General features: G+C 38.8%; 1 protein-coding gene across 1 annotated transcript; it reads left to right on the top strand.

The window, feature by feature from the left end:
* Positions 1 to 862: 862 nt before the first annotated feature.
* On the top strand, positions 863 to 12,411 carry LOC146427354 (uncharacterized). Its single transcript, XM_085082329.1, has 7 exons — positions 863 to 1,352; positions 2,242 to 2,568; positions 4,570 to 4,671; positions 5,706 to 5,744; positions 9,145 to 9,206; positions 10,318 to 10,383; positions 12,337 to 12,411. Exons 1-7 carry the CDS (start codon positions 878 to 880, stop codon positions 12,361 to 12,363), a joined length of 1,098 nt encoding a protein of 365 aa, XP_084938455.1. The 5' UTR covers positions 863 to 877; the 3' UTR covers positions 12,364 to 12,411.
* Positions 12,412 to 16,990: the final 4,579 nt, after the last annotated feature.

Below are 16,990 nucleotides of genomic sequence, written 5' to 3'. Positions count from 1 at the left end.
GAATGGTTTGGGATGGAAAGGAACATTAAAGAACCATAATGATCCGTGTCCAAGGACATTCCCACCATCCCAGGTGGCTCCAAGCTGGAATTGGACACTTCCAGGGATGGAAAATCCATGGAATCACCTGGGCCAGGCTTGAATCACCTGGTCCAGGATTTATCCCAAAAATCCAGAATTTACCCCTAAAATCCCATTAAACCAACCCAGGGAATCCTGGAATGGTTTGGGATGAAAGAACCTTCAAGATCCGTAAAGATCCATGTCCAGGGACATTCCCACCATCCCAGGTGGCTCCAAGCTGGCTTTGGACACTTCCAGGGATGAGGAATCCATGGAATCACCTGGGCCAGGAGCTCCTCACCTTGCCAGGGAGGAATTTCTTCCCAAAAACCCAGCTGGATGGAGAAATAATTCCATGGGGTGGAGAAAAAATTCCATGGGATGGAGAAAGGAATCTATGGGATGGAGAAAGGAATCCATGGGATGGAGAAAGGGCTCCATGGGGTGGAGAAACGATTCCATGGGATGGAGAAATGGCTCCATGGAATGGAGAAATGACTCCATAGGATGGAGAAATAATTCTGTGGGGTAGAAAAACTCAATGGGGTGGAGAAATGACTCCATGGGATGGAAAAATAATTCCATGTGATGGAGAGAGGAATCTCTAGGTTGGAGAAAGGAATCCATGGGATGGAGAAATAATTCTATGGGATGGAGAAATGACTCCATGGGGTGGAAAAACAATTCCATGAGGTGGAGAAATGACTCCATGGGATGGAAAAGTAATTCCATGGGATGGAGAAAGGAACCTCTAGGTTGGAGAAAGGAATCTACGGGATGGAGAAAGGAATCCATAGGATGGAAAAATAATTCCATGGGATGGAGAGAGGAATCTCTAGGTTGGAGAAATGAATTTACAGGATGGAGAAAGGAATCCATGGGATGGAAAAATAATTCCATGGGATGGAGAGAGGAATCTCTAGGTTGGAGAAATGACTCCATGGGATGGAGAAATAATTCCATGGGATGGAGAAATGACTCCATGGGATGGAGAAATGACTCCATGGGATGGAGAAACAATTCCATGGGATGGAGAAAGGACTCCATGGGGTGGAGAAATTACTCCATGGGATGGAGAAATGGCTCCATGGGGTGGAGGAACCAAACCATCTCCAGGGGTGATTTTCACCGTTCCTCCCCCAGCTCCAGCCCCTCGCGCCCCTCGCGACACTTCCTGCGGCAGAAGGGGAAGGAAGAGGTGGCGCAGGAGGAGCAGAGAAGGGTGGAGCCCAGGATGGGGCTGAGCGGCTTTGGGATCTTCTGCCTCACCCTGCTCTGCTCGGGGGGCGGTGAGTGGGGCTGGGGGCTGGGGGAGGAGGAGGAGGAGGAGGTAGAGGAGGACAGGAGGAGGAGGAGGAAGAGGAGGTAGAGGAGGAGGAGGAGAAAGAGGAAGAGGAGGAGGAAGGGGACCAGAAGGAGGAGCAGGAGGAGGAGGAGGTGCTAGAGGAAGAAGAGGAGGAGGAGGAAGAGTAAGACAGGAGGAGGATGAGGAAAGGAGGATGAGGATGAGGATGAGGATGAGGATGAGGATGAGGATGAGGAGGAGGAGGAGGTAGAGGAGGAGGAGAGGAAGAGGAAGAAGAGCAGGATGAGGAGGATGGAGAGGAGGAGCAGGAGGATGAAGAGGAAGAAAAATAGGAGCAGGAGGAGGAAGAAAGCAGGAGGATGAGGAGGATGAGGAGAGGAGCAGGAGGAGGAGGAGGAAGAGGAGGAGGAAGAGTAAGACAGGAGGAGGAGAAGGAAGAGGAGGTAGAGGAGGAGGAAGAAGAAGAAGAGGAGGAGCAGGAGGAGGAGGACAGGAGGAGGAAGAAAGCAGGAGGATGAGGAGGAGGTGGTAGAGGAAGAAGAAGCGGAGGAGAAAGAAAGGAGGAGGATGAGGAAGAGGAAGGGGAGGAGGAGGAAGAGTAAGACAGGAGGAGGATGAGGATAAGGAGGATGAGGAGGAGGAGAGGATGAGGAAGAAGAAGAGCAGAAGGAGGAGAGGAAGAGGAAGAAGAGGAGGATGAGGAGGATGAAGAGAAAGAGGAGAGGAGGAGGAAGACAGGAGGAGGAGGAAGAAAGGAGGAGGAAGAGGAGGATGAGGAGGTAGAGGAGGAGGATGATGAGGAGCAGGAGAGGAAGAAAGGAGGAAGAGGATGAGGAGCAGAAAGAGCAGGAATGAACAAATCACATCTCCAGCTCTCCAAGATGAAGAACCAGACCATGGTGACATCACCGAGGACACCCTGGAGGGGACAGAAGTCACCAAGGACACCCTGGAGGGGACAAAAATCACCAAGGTCACCCTGGAGGGGACAGAAGTCACCAAGGACATCCTGGAGGGGACAGAAGTCACCAAGGTCACCGTGGAGGGGACAGAAGTCACCGAGGACACCCTGGAGGGGACAGAAGTCACCACCTCGGCCACCCCTGGGGACAGCGATGAGGTGACAACGGGACCGAGTGCCACCAGGAGCCCTGCTGGCGTTGGGGACGTCGCGGTGACACCGGAGAGGAACCAAACCCGTGAGTTCCGCGGGAAATCCCAATCCCGGGATTTTGGGAAATATTTTGGGAAATCCCAATGCCGGGATTTTGGGAAATCCCAATGCCGGGATTTTGGGAAATTCCAATAATGGGATTTTGGGAAATGCCAATCCCTGGATTTTGGGAAATCCCAATCTCAAGATTTTGGGAAATCCCAATCCCGCGATTTTGGGAAATTCCAATTCCAGGATTTTGGGAAATCTCAATCATGGGATTTGGGGAAATTCCAATCCTGGGATTTTGGGAAATGCCAATCCCTGGATTTTGGGAAATGCCAATCATGGGATTTTGGGAAATCCCAATGCTGGGATTTTGGGAAATTCCAATCCCCGGATTTTGGGAAATCCCAATCACGGGATTTTGGGAAATCCCAATCCAGAGATTTTGGGAAATCCCAATGCCGGGATTTTGGGAAATATTTTGGGAAATTCCAATTCCAGGATTTTGGGAAATCCCAATGCCAGGATTTTGGGAAATGCCAATCCCTGGATGTTGGGAAATTCCAGTCCCGGGATTTTGGGAAATCCCAATCCCAAGATTTTGGGAAATCCCAATCCCGGGATTTTGGGAAATCCCAATTCCAGGATTTTGGGAAATCCCAACACAGGGATTTTGGGAAATCCCAATGCCAGGATTTTGGGAAATCCCAATAATGGGATTTGGGGAAATTCCAATCCCGCAATTTTGGGAAATCCCAATCCCGGAATTTTGGGAAATCCCAATCTCGGGATTTTGGGATTTCCCAATCCAGGGATTTTGGGAAATCCCAATCCCGGGATTTTGGGAAATCCCTATTCCGGGATTTTGGAAAATCCCAATCACGGGATTTTGGGAAATATTTTGGGAAATCCCAATCCAGGGATTTTGGGAAATCCCAATGCCAGGATTTTGGGAAATCCCAATCCCAGGGTTTTGGGAAATCACAATCATGGGATTTTGGGAAATTCCAATCCTGGGATTTTGGGAAATCCCAATCCCTGGATTTTGGGAATTCCCAATGCCGCGATTTTGGGAAATATTTTGGGAAATCCCAATGCCAGCATTTTGGGAAATCCCAGGATTTTGGGAAATCCCAATCACGGGATTTTGGGAAATCCCAATCCTGGGATTTTGTCACCATTCCCGAGGAGGTGACAAAAATCCTGGTGGGATTTGTCACCTGGTATTTTATTTTCCTGGGGGATCTATTTTATATTGATAAAATCGAGTTTATTGGGGTAAGAAAAAATTATATTGATAAAATCAATTTTATTGGGGTAAAAAAAAACCATTATATTAATAAAATCGATTTTATTGGGGTAAAAAAATTTCTATTAATAAAATCGATTTTATTGGGGTAAAAAATTATGTTAAAAATAGATTTTATTGGGTAAAAAATTATTTTACTAAAATGGATTTTACTGGGGTAAAATATGTTAATAAAATAGATTTTATTGGTTAAAAATTATATTAATAGAATAGATTTTATTGGGTTAAAAATATATATATTTTATTGGGGTATTTTATTTTATTGAAGTATTTATTTTATTTTATTATATTTTTATTGGGGTATTTTGTGTTTTTACTGGAATATTTTACTTTATGGAATTTTTTTATTGGGTTATTTTTTATATTGGGACATTTTGTTTTAGTGGGATATTTTATTTTATATTATTTTATATTATTTTATATTATTTTATATTATATTTTATTTTATTTGGACATTTTATTTTATTTTGATATTTTAGTTTATTTTATTTGGATATTTTATTTTATTGGTATATTTTATTTTATTTTATTAGGACATTTTATTCTATTTTATGGGATATTTATCTTTTTTCTGACATATTTTAATTTATGGGATATTTTATTTTATCGGGATATTTTTACTATTTGGCTATTTTATTTCCCTGTTCGCATTTTCCCCATTTTTCCCATTTTTCCCATTTTTTCCCCATTTTTCCCATTATTTTTCCCATTTTTTCCCCATTTTTTCCCCAGGAATCTCTGCAGGAATCCCAGTTCGCTATTGGTCTCCAGTGGTGTTTGTGGTTTTGGCTCTTCTTGTGCTTTTCTTTGCTTACCGGAGGAAAAAGGGCAAAGGTGAAACCCCAAAATCCCCAAAAAACCCCAAAACCCCAAACACCCAAAAACCCGCAAAAAGCCCCAAAACCCCCAAAACCCCCAAAAACCCCCCAAACCCCCCAAAACCCAAAAACTGCAAAAACCCCAAACACCCAAAAAACTCCAAAAACCCCAAACACCCCAAAAACCCCAAAAACCCCAAACACCCAAAACCCCCGAAAATCCCCAAACCCCAAAAACCCCAAAACCCCAAACACCCCAAAACCCCAAAATCCCCAAACTCCCCAAAACCCCAAAACCCCAAAATCCCCAAAATCCCCAAACCCCAAACCCCAAAACCCCAAAATGCCCCAAAACCCAAAACCCCGAAATCCCAAAAAAAAACCCAAAACCCCCAAACACCCAAAACCCCAAAACTGCCCAAACACCCAAAAACCCCCAAACCCCTAAAACCCCAAAACCCCAAAAACCCCCAAAACCCCAAAGACCCCAAAACACCCCAAAACCCCAAAACCCCAACACCCCCAAAACCCCAACACCCCAAAACCCCAAAAACCCAAAACCCCAAAACCCCAAAACCCCAACACCCCAAAACCCCAAAATCCCCAAAACCCCCAAAACCCCAAAAACCCCAAAACCCCAAAGACCCCAAAAACCCCAAACACCCCAAAACCCAAACACCCCAAAACCCCAAACCCCCAAAACCCCAAAACCCCAAAACCCCCAAAACCCCAAAACCCCCAAACCCCCAAACCCCAAAACCCCCAAAAACCCCAAAATCCCCAAAACTGCCCAAACACCCCAAACATCCAAAAAACCCCAAAACCCCCAAACACCCCAAAACCCCAAACACCCCAAAAACCCCAAAACCCCAAAACCCCCAAACCCCAAAACCCCTAAAACCCCAAAAACCCCCAAAACCCCCCAAAACCCCAAACACCTCAAAAACTCCCAAAACCGCCCAGAAATGACCCAAAAAATCCAAAGGTGGATATTTCCCAGTGGGATTTTTGGGGTGGGAAATGCAGATTTTGGGTCTGTTTTGCTCCCAGGGATTCGGGATGGAGTGACGAACTGCAGTGACTCCTCAGGTGAGACTTTTGGGGTCAAACTGGGCAAACTGGGAATGTTTGGATTAATGGGGTTGTGGATTATTGGGGGATTTTATTTTATTTTATTTTATTTTATTTTATTTTATTTTATTTTATTTATTTCATTTCATTTCATTTCATTTTATTATTTTATTTTATTTTTTTAATTTATTTTATTTTATTATTTATTTTATTTTATTTTATTTTACTTTATTTTACTTTATTTTATTTTATTTTATTTTATTTTATTTTTATTTCATTTCATTTTATTATTTTATTTTATTTTTAAAATTTATTTTATTTTATTATTTATTTTATTTTATTTTATTTTACTTTATTTTATTTTATTTTATTTTATTTCATTTCATTTCATTTCATTTCATTTATTATTTTATTTTATTTTTTAAATTTATTTTATTTTATTATTTTTTTATTTTATTTTATTTTACTTTATTTTATTTTATTTTATTTTATTTCATTTCATTTCATTTCATTTCATTTTATTATTTTATTTTATTTTTTAAATTTATTTTATTTTATTATTTTGTTTTATTTTATTTTATTTTACTTTATTTTATTTTATTTTATTGATTTTATTTTATTTCATTTCATTTCATTTCATTGTATTTTATTATTTTATTTCATTTTTTAAATTAATTTTATTTTATTTTATTTATTTAATTTTAATTTTATATTTATTTTATTTTATTGGAGTATTTTACTTTATTGGGACATTGTATTTTATTGGGATATTTTTTATTTTATTGGGATATTTTATTTTATTGGGACATTTTATTTTATTGGGATGTTTTATATTTTTGGGGTGTTTTATTGTATTGGGATATTTCATTTTATTGGGATTTTTTGGGGATATTTTTTATTTTATTGGGATATTTTATTTTACTGGGACATTTTATTTTATTGGGATATTTTATTTTATTGGGCTATTTTATATTATTGGGGTATTTTTTAGTTTATTGGGACATTTTATTTTACTGGGATATTTTATTTTATTGGATTATTTTATTTTCATTTGATATCTATTTTATTTTATTGGAGTATTTTACTTTATTGGGACATTGTATTTTATTGGGATATTTTTTATTTTATCGGGACATTTTTTATTTTATTGGGACATTTTATTTTATTGGATGTTTTATATTTTTGGGGTGTTTTATTGTATTGGGATATTTCATTTTATTGGGATTTTGGGGATATTTTTATTTTATTGGGATATTTTATTTTACTGGGATATTTTATTTTATTGGATTATTTTATTTTCATTTGATATCTATTTTATTTTATTGGTATTTATTTTCCTTGGGATATTTTATTTTATTGGGATATTTTTTATTTTATTTTATTGGGGTATTTTTAAATTTTATTGGGACATTTTATTTTATTTTATTGGGATCTCTATTTTTTTTAATTGGAGTATTTTTAATTTTATTGGTATTTTTTATTTTATTGGGATATTTTATTTAATTGTATTTTATTGGGGCATTTTTAATACTGGGGATATTTTTAAATACTCAGATATTATTATTATTATTATTTATTATTATTATTATTATTATTATTATTTCCATTGTTATTATTTTTTAAATACTCAGATCTTTTATTTTATTGGGATATTTTATTTTACTGGAAATGTCCCAGGCTGGAATTTTTCCATGATTTCCATTATTCCCATAATTCCCACAATCCCATAAATTCCCAGAATTTTCCCAGGCTGGAATTTTCCCCTGATTTCCATGATTTCCATGATTATTTCCATTATTCCCACAATCCCATAAATTCCCAGAATTTTCCCAGGCTGGAATTTTTCCATGATTTCCACAAATCCCATTATTTCCATGATTCCCATAAATTCCCATAAATTCCTGGAATTGTCCCAGACCAGAATTTTTCTGTGATTTCCATGATTTCCATGATTATTTCCACTATTTCCATAATTCCCATAAATTCCTGGAATTTTCTCAGGCTGGAATTTTCCCATTATTTCCATTTTTCCCACGATTTCCATGATTATTTCCATGATTCCCATAATCCCACAAATCCCATAAATTCCCAGAATTTTCTCAGGCTGGCATTTTCCATTATTTCCATGATTCCCACAATCCCATAAATTCCTATAAGTGTTCCAGGCTGGAATTTTCCCATGATTTCCACAAATCCCATTATTTCCATGATTCTCACGAGTCCCATAAATTCCCAGAATTTTCCCGAGCTAGAATTTTCCCATTATTTCCATGATTCCCATCATTCCCATGATTCCCACAATCCCATAAATTCCTATAATTTTCCCGAGCTGGAATTTTTCCTCTATTTCCATGATTTCCATGATTATTTCCATTATTTCCATAATTCCCACAATCCCATAAATTCCCAGAATTGTCCCAGACTGAAATTTTTCCTCTATTTCCATAAATCCCATTATTTCCATGATTCCCACAAATCCCATAAATTCCCGGAATTGTCCCAGGCCAGAATTTTTCTGTGATTTCCATGATTTCCATGATTATTTCCATTATTTCCATAATTCCCACGATTCCCACAAATTCCTGTAATTTTCCCAGCTTGGAATTTTTCCATGATATCCATAAATCCCATGATTCCCACAATTCCCATAAATTCCCGGAATTGTCTCAGGCTGGAATTTTCCCTCTATTTCCATGATTTCCATTATTATTTCCATTATTATTTCCATTATTTCCATAAATCCCATTATTCCCATCATTCCCACAATCCCATAAATTCCCGGAATTTTACCGAGCTGGAATTTTCCCTCTATTTCCATGATTCCCATGATTCCCACAATCCCATAAATTCCTGGAATTTTCCTGAGCTGGAATTTTCCCCTGATTTCCACAATTTCCATGATTATTTCCATGATTCCCACGATTCCCACAATCCCATAAATTCCTATAAGTGTCTCAGGCTGGATTTTTTCCATGATTTCCATAAATCCCATTATTTCCATGATTCCCACAAATTCCCAGAATTTTCCCAGGCTGGAATTTTTCCTCTATTTCCATTATTTCCACGATTATTTCCATGATTCCCACAATTCCCATAAATTCCCGGAATTGTCCTGAGCTGAAATTTTCCCAGGATTTCCATGATTTCCATTATTATTTCCATTATTCCCACGATTCCCACAAATTCCTGGAATTTTCTCAGGCTGGAATTTTCCCCTGATTTCCATGATTCCCATGATTCCCATAAATTCCCGAAATTGTCCTGGGCTGGAATTTTTCCTCTATTTCCATGATTTCCATAAATCCCATTATTCCCATGATTCCCACAATTTCCACAAATTCCGGGAATTTTCCCGTTATTCCCACGAATTCCGGGAATTTTCCCGGGAATCCCAGGAATCCTCTCTCTCTCCCGGCAGATTTGGGAGCTCTGGTCCAACCGCCGATCCACGAGCTCATCCCAAAATTCTCCACCCGCCAGGTGAGCCCCGGGAAAACCGGGAAAATTCCCGGAAAACCGGGAAAATTTTCCCGGAAAATCGGGAAAATCCCCGGAAAATCGCGAAAATTCCTGGAAAATTGCAAAAATCACTGGAAAACCGGGAAAATTCCCGGAAATTTGGGAAAATTTTCCCGGAAAATCGGGAAAATTCCCGAAAAATCGGGAAAAATTTCCCGGAAAATCGCAAAAATTCCCGGAAAATCGCAAAAATTCCCAGAAATTCGGGAAAATTTTCCTGGAAAATCTCAAAAATTCCCGAAAAATCAGGAAAATCCCCGGAAAATTGGGAAAATTCCCAGAAAATCGGGAAAATTCCCAGAAATTTGGGAAAATTTTCCCGGAAAATTGGGAAAATTCCCAGAAAATCGCAAAAATTCCTGGAAATTTCCCAGAAAACCGGGAAAATTCCCAGAAATTTGGGGAAATTTTCCCAGAAAATCGGGAAAATTCCCGGAAAATCGCAAAAATTCCCGGGAAATCGCGAAAATTCCCGGAAATTTCCCAGAAAACCGGGAAAATTCCCAGAAATTCAGGAAAATTTTCCTGGAAAATCGTGAAAATTCCCGGAAATTCAGGAAAATTTTCCCGGAAAATCGGGAAAATTCCCAGAAAATCGGGAAAATTCCCAGAAAATCGCGAAAATTCCCAGAAATTTCCCAGAAAATCGGGAAAATTCCCAGAAATTCAGGAAAATTTTACTGGAAAATTGCAAAAATTCCCGGGAAATCGGGAAAATTCCTGGAAATTTCCCAGAAAACCGGGAAAATTCCCAGAATTTTGGGAAAGTTTTCCCGGAAAATCGGGAAAATTCCCAGAAATTTCCCAGAAAATTCCCAGAAATTTCCCAGAAAATCGGGAAAATTCCCAGAAATTCAGGAAAATTTTCCCGGAAAATCGCAAAAATTCCCGGGAAATCGGGAAAATTCCCGGAAAATCGCGAAAATTCCCGGAAATTTCCCAGAAAATCGGGAAAATTCCCAGAAATTCAGGAAATTTTCCCCGGAAAATCGCGAAAATTCCCGGAAAATCGGGAAAATGTGGAAATTTCCCGAATCCCAAGTTTCCCATGGAATTCCCGATCCTTTTCCAGGGGCAGAGGGATGATCCCACGAGTGCGGACCGCAGGGAGAACACCCTGGGGCAGGAGGAGACCGCGGTATTCCCGGGAAAATGGGAAATTCTGGAAAAATGGGGATTCCTGGGAAAATGGGGATTTCTTGGAAAAAGGGGAATTCCGGGAAAAATGGGGATTTGCTGGGAAAATGGGGATTTCTTGGAAAAAGGGGAATTCCTGGGGAAAAATGGGAATTACTGAGAAATTGTGAATTCTGGGGAAAATGGGAATTCTGGGGGGAAAAATGGGAATTACTGGGAAAAAGGGGATTATTGGGGAAAATGGGAATTGCTGGGGAAAGGGAATTTCTGGAAAAAATGGGAATTCTGGGGGGAAAAGGGGAAGTTTCTGGGAAAATGGAGAATTCTGGGGAAAATGGGAATTACTGGGAAAAATGGGAATTCTGGGGGGAAAAGGGGAATTGCTGGGAAAAGGGGAAGTTTGTGGGAAAAAAGGGAATTACTGGGAAAAAGGGGAATTGCTGGGAAAAATGGGAATTACTGGGGAAAATGGGAAGTTTATGGGAAAATGGGAATTACTGGGAAAAATGGGGAATTCTGGGAAAAAGGGGAATTACTGGGAAAAAATGGGAATTCCTGGGGAAAAGGGGAATTCTGGGATAAAAGGGAATTCCTGGGGAAAAGGGGAATTATTGGGAAAAATGGGAATTACTGGGGAAAAGGGAAAAGTCATTGGAAAAAGGGGAATTCCTGGGAAAAATGGGAATTCTCCCATTGAAAAATGGGGGGAAAAGGGAATTACTCGGGAAAATGGGAATTACTGGGAAAAAGGGAAATTACTCGGAAAAATGGGAATTGCTGGGAAAATGGGGATTACTAGGGAAAAAAGGGGAATTGCTGGGAAAAAGGGGAAATTCTTGGGATAAAGGGGAATTGCTGGGGAAAAGGAGAATTACTGGGAAAAAGGGAATTACTGGGATAAAAGGGAATTCCTGGGAAAAATGGGAATTCTTGAGAAAAATGGGAATTACTGGGGAAAAGGGGAAGTTTCTGGGAAAATGGGAATTCCTGGGGAAATGGGAATTGCTGGGAAAAATGGGAAATTCGTTGGATAAAGGGGAATTCTTGGGGAAAATGGGAATTGCTGGGAAAATGGGAATTACTGGAAAAATGGGAATTCCTGGGATAAAAGGGAATTACTGGGAAAAATGGGAATTGCTGGGGGAAAAGGGGAAATTCTTGGGAAAAGGGGAATTCTGGGATAAAAGGGAATTCCTGGGGAAAAGGGGAATTATTGGGAAAAATGGGAATTCCTGGGGAAAAGGGGAAATGCTGGGATAAAGGGGAATTCTTGGAAAAATTGGAATTACTGGGAAAATGGAGAATTCTGGGAAAAGGGGAATTACTGGGAAAATGGGAATTGCTGGGGAAAAGCGAATTTTTGGGAAAAAGGGGAATTCCTGGGAAAATGGGAATTCTGGGGAAATGGGAATTCTGGGGAAAAGAGGAATTCTGGGATAAAAGGGAATTACTGGGGAAAAGGGGAATTACTGCGATAAAAGGGAATTACCGGGAAAAGGAGAATTACTCAGAAAAATGGGAATTACTGGGGAAAAGAGGAATTCCTGGGAAAAATGGGAATTCTGGGGGGAAAAGGGAATTACTGGGAAAAATGGGGAATTCTGGGAAAAATGGGAATTACTGGGGAAAGGGGGAATTCATTGGAAAATGGGGAATTCCTGGGAAAATGGGGATTACTAGGGAAAAAAGGGGAATTGCTGGGAAAATGGGAATTCTTGAGAAAAATGGGAATTACTCGGGAAAATGGGAATTCTGGGGAAAAGAGGAAGTTTCTGGGAAAATGGAGAATTCTGGGGAAAATGGGAATTCCTGGGAAAATGGGAATTACCGGGAAAAGGGGAATTACTGGGAAAAAGGGACAATTTTGGGGATTAAGAGACAATTTTTGGGATCAATTTTTGGGATCAAAGGACAATCCCAGCCCTTTCCAATCCCGATTTTTCCTCTTTCCCAGCTGGATTCTCCCCCAGATACCTCCTGAGTGTAAAAAAATTGGGATTTTATCCCAAAAAACCCTTGGAATTTCTCCTTGACCCCACAAACCCCAAATTCTTGGCCCCATAAATCCCAAATTTTTTACCCCATAACCCCAAAATCCTCGACCCCATAAATCCCAAATCTACCCCAAAAATTCCAAAATCCTTAGCCCCATAAACGCCAAACTCTGCCCCAAAAATTCCAAAATCTTTGGTCCCATAAATCCCAAATCCTTTACCCCATAAATTCCAAAATCTGCCCCAAAAATCCCAAATTTTTGGCCCCAAAAATCCCAAATTTTGCCCCATGAATCCCAAATTTTTTGCCCCATAAATCCCAATTTTATTGGCCCATAAACCCCAAAAATTCCCAAATCCTCGACCCCATAAATCCCAAATTCTTGAACCTGTAACTCCAAAATCTGCCCCAAAAATCCCAAATTCTTGGCGCAAAAAATCCCAAATTTTTGGCCCCAAAAATCCCAAATTTCGCCCCATAAATCCCAAAATTTTGACCCCAAAAACCCCAAAATTTGGCCCCATAAATCCCAATTTTTTTGCCCCATAAATCCCAAATATTTTGGCCCATAAATTCCAAATTTTGCCCCATAAATCCCAAATTTTTGACCCCAAAATCCCAAATTCTTGGCCCCAAAAATCCCCAAATCCTCGACCCCAAGAATCCCAAATCCTTGGCTTCATAAACCCCAAATCCTTGACCCCATAATTCCAAAATCTGCCCCAAAAATCCCAAATTTTTGGCCCAAAAATCCTCAAATCCTCGACCCCAAGAATCCCAAATTTTGCCCCACAAACCCCAAATTCTTGGCCCCAAAAATCCCAAATTTTTGGCCCATAAATCCCAAATTTTGCCCCATAAACCCCAAATTTTTTACCCTATAAATTCCCAAATCCTCTACCCCATAAACCCCAAATCATTGCCCCATAAACCCCAAATTTTTGACCCCATAAATCCCAATTTTTTGCCCCATAAATCCCAAATCCTTGATCCCAAAAATCCCAAATTCTTGGCCCCATAAACCCCAATTTTTTGACCCCAAAACCCCCAAATTTTTTGCCCCAAAATTCCCAAATCCTCGACCCTATAAATCCCAAATCTACCCCATAAATCCCAAATTTTTGGCCAAAAATTCCAAAATCCTTGACCCCAAAAATTCCAAAATCTTTGGTCCCATAAATCCCAAATCCTTTACCCCATAAACCCCAAATTTTTGACCCCAAAAATCCCAAATTTTGCCCCAAAAATCCCAAATTTTTTGCCCCATAAATCCCAATTTTTTTGGCCCATAAACCCCATAAATCCCAAATCCTTTGCCCCATAAATCCCAAATTCTTGAACCCGTAACTCCAAAATCTGCCCCAAAAATCCCAAATTCTTGGTGCAAAAAATCCCAAATTTTTGGCCCCAAAAATCCCAAATCCTCAACCCCATAAACCCCAAATTTTTGACCCCAAAAACCCCAAATTTTGCCCCATAAATCCCACATTTTTTGCCCCACAAATCCCAATTTTTTTGGCCCATAAATCCCAAATTTTTTGCCCCATAAATCCCAATTTTTTTGCCCCATAAACCCCAAATTCTTGGCCCCAAAAATCCCAAATTTTTGGCCCATAAATCCCAAATTTTTTGGCCCATAAATCCCAAATTTTTTGGCCCATAAATCCCAAATTTTTTACCCCAAAAATTCCCAAATCCTCGACCCCACAGACCCCAAACTCTCCTCCCCAGCATCTCCCGGGAACCCAAAATAAATTTAATTACAAAAAAAGTCAAAACGAATTTCGTTTTATTTAAAAAAAAAAAACAATTTTACAAGTTTAGTTCCTCTATGAAAAAAAAAAAATCAAAATATAAAATTAGAAAAATTCCAAAAAATTCCAAAAAAACAAAAAAAACCAACCAAACACCGACGGAAAAAAAAAATATAAATTTCCTAAAATTGCCGGAAAACCTGGAAAATCCGAGTTTTTTTCCTGTTTTTTTTTTTCTTTTTAATATATATTAAAAACCATTAATTTTACATTTTACAACTTTCTACACGCATGCACCAAAAAAAAAAAAAAAAATTCTCAGCTCTGCGGGAAAAAACCAAAATCCAAACCTAATCCCAAAAAAAATGAACCCAAAAAGGGAATTTTTTTATCTCCCGAAATTCCCAGAAAATTCCTTTTTTTTCCGTGGAAAAATGGAATTTGTTATCAGTGGATTTTTGGTGGGAAAATGAGTGAAAAAATGAAGGGTTTTGGGGGAAAAAAATTGGAATTTTTCAGCCCCGAAAGGTTGGAATTCCCGAAAAAAAATTGGGATTTTTCTGGGATTTGGGATGGAATTGTTTCTCTCGACCCCAAAAATCACCGTTTTTAGTGCTTTAGGATAAAATCGTCCTGAAATTTGACCCCAAAATGAAATTTGGGATTTCTGGTGTTGAGCTGATCCTGCTGGAGGTGGGAAAAATGGGGAAAAAATTGGGAAAAATGAGGAAAAATTGGGGGAAAATGGGGAAAAATGAGGAAAAAATTGGGGAAAAATTGGAAAAATGGGAAAAAAATTGGGGAAAAAATTGGGAGAAAATGAGGAAAAAATTGGGGGAAAATTGGGGAAAAATTGGGGAAAAATTGGGAAAAAATGGGAAAAAAATTGGGGAAAAAATAGGGAAAAATGGGAAAAAAATTGGGGGGAAAATGAGGAAAAATGGGGTGAAAAATTGGGGAAAAATTGGGGAAAAATTGGGGAAAAATGAGGAAAAATTTGGGGAAAAATTGGGGAAAAATGAGGAAAAATGTGGGGAAAAATGAGGGAAAAATTGGGAAAAATTGGGGAAAAATTGGGGAAAAATTGGGGAAAAATTGGGGAAAAATTGGGAAAAATTGGGGAAAAAATTCTGAATTAATCCGTGAGGTATTTGTGACTTTTAAAAAAAGGGAAAAGGCAAAAAAAAAAAAAAGGGTTTTTTTGCATCCTGATGGGAATTTTGTGGGATCACCTCGTCCAAAATTCATGGGAAAAAAAATCAAATTCTCAAAAAAATCCAGATTTCCACTCATTTTTCCCTAAAAAAAGAAAACCCCATGGAGAATTTGGGATGTGGATCCCCAAAATCCACGAAAAAAATCCCAAATCCAACCATTGGCTTCACCAAAAAAATGAAATTTCCAATAATTTTTCCCTAAAAAAAAATCCACGGAGAATTTGGGATGTGGATCCCCAAAACCCACAAAAAAAATCCCAAACCCAACCTTCATCTTCTCAAAAAAAATCAAATTTCCACTCATTTTTCCCTAAAAATCCCACAAAAAATTCGGGATGTGGATCCCCAAAAATCCACAGGAAAAAAATCCCAAAATCCAACCTTCATCTTCTCCAAAAAAATCAGATTTTCACTCGTTTTTCCCTAAAAAAAAAATCCACGGAGAATTTGGGATGTGGATCCCCAAAATCCACAGAAAAAAATCCCAAATCCAACCATTGGCTTCACCAAAAAAATGAAATTTCCAATAATTTTTCCCTAAAAAAAAACCACGAAGAATTTGGGATGTGGATCCCCAAAATCCACGGAAAAAATCCCAAACCCAACCTTCATCTTCTCCAAAAAATAAGATTTCCACTCATTTTTTCCCTAAAAAACCCACAAAAAATTCAGGATGTGGATCCCCAAAAATCCACAGGAAAAAAATCCCAAAATCCAACCTTCATCTTCTCCAAAAAAATCAGATTTCCACCCATTTTTCCTAAAAAAAAAAACCCATGGAGAATTTGGGATGTGGATCCCCAAAATCCACGGAAAAAAATCCCAAATCCAACCATTGGCTTCACCAAAAAAATGAAATTTCCAATAATTTTTCCCAAAAAAAAAATCCACGGAGAATTTGGGATGTGGATCCCCAAAATCCACAGAAAAAATCCCAAATCCAACCATTGGCTTCACCAAAAAAATGAAATTTCCAATAATTTTTCCCAAAAAAAAAACTACGAAGGATTCGGGATGTGGATCCCCAAAATCCACAGAAAAAATCCCAAACCCAACTTGCATCTTCTAAAAAAAAAAGAGATTTCCACTCATTTTTTCCCTAAAAAACCCACAAAAAATTCGGGTTGTGGATCCCAAAAATCCACGGAAAAAATCCCAAAACTCAACCTTCATCTTCTCCAAAAAAATCAGATTTCCACTCATTTTCCCCTAAAAAACCCACAAAAAATTCAGGATGTGGATCCCCAAAAACCCACGGAAAAAATCCCAAAATCCAACCTTCATCTTCTCCAAAAAAATCAGATTTCCACTCATTTTTCCCTAAAAAAAAAAAAAAATGGAGAATTTGGGATGTGGATCCCCAAAATCCACGAAAAAAATCCCAAATCCAACCATTGGCTTCACCAAAAAAATGAAATTTCCAATAATTTTTCCCAAAAAAAAACCTACAAAGGATTTGGGATGTGGATCCCCAAAAATCCATGGGAAAAAACCCAAATCCAACCCCAGATTCTCCAAAAAAAAAGAGATTTCCACTCATTTTTCCCTAAAAAACCCACAAAAAATTCGGGATGTGGATCCCCAAAACCCGTGGAAAAAAATCCCAAACCCAACCTTCATCTTCTCCAAAAAAATCAGATTT

The sequence above is a fragment of the Lichenostomus cassidix genome, chromosome 25 (assembly GCF_008360975.1).
Source record: "Lichenostomus cassidix isolate B80296 chromosome 25, HeHo_3.0, whole genome shotgun sequence".
Classification (NCBI taxonomy): domain Eukaryota; kingdom Metazoa; phylum Chordata; class Aves; order Passeriformes; family Meliphagidae; genus Lichenostomus; species Lichenostomus cassidix.
Note: the sequence above shows the minus strand (reverse complement) of the source record. Positions and strands in the feature narration are given on the sequence as shown.

Excerpts from the sequence above, each read along its gene's own strand:
- LOC146427354 (XM_085082329.1), top strand. The coding sequence starts at position 878 with ATGGGATGGAGAGAGGAATCTCTAGGTTGGAGAAATGAATTTACAGGA. Across the intron at positions 5,745-9,144 it reads GAACTGCAGTGACTCCTCAG|ATTTGGGAGCTCTGGTCCAA; the intron begins GTGAGACTTTTG and ends CTCTCCCGGCAG. Across the intron at positions 9,207-10,317 it reads CAAAATTCTCCACCCGCCAG|GGGCAGAGGGATGATCCCAC; the intron begins GTGAGCCCCGGG and ends ATCCTTTTCCAG.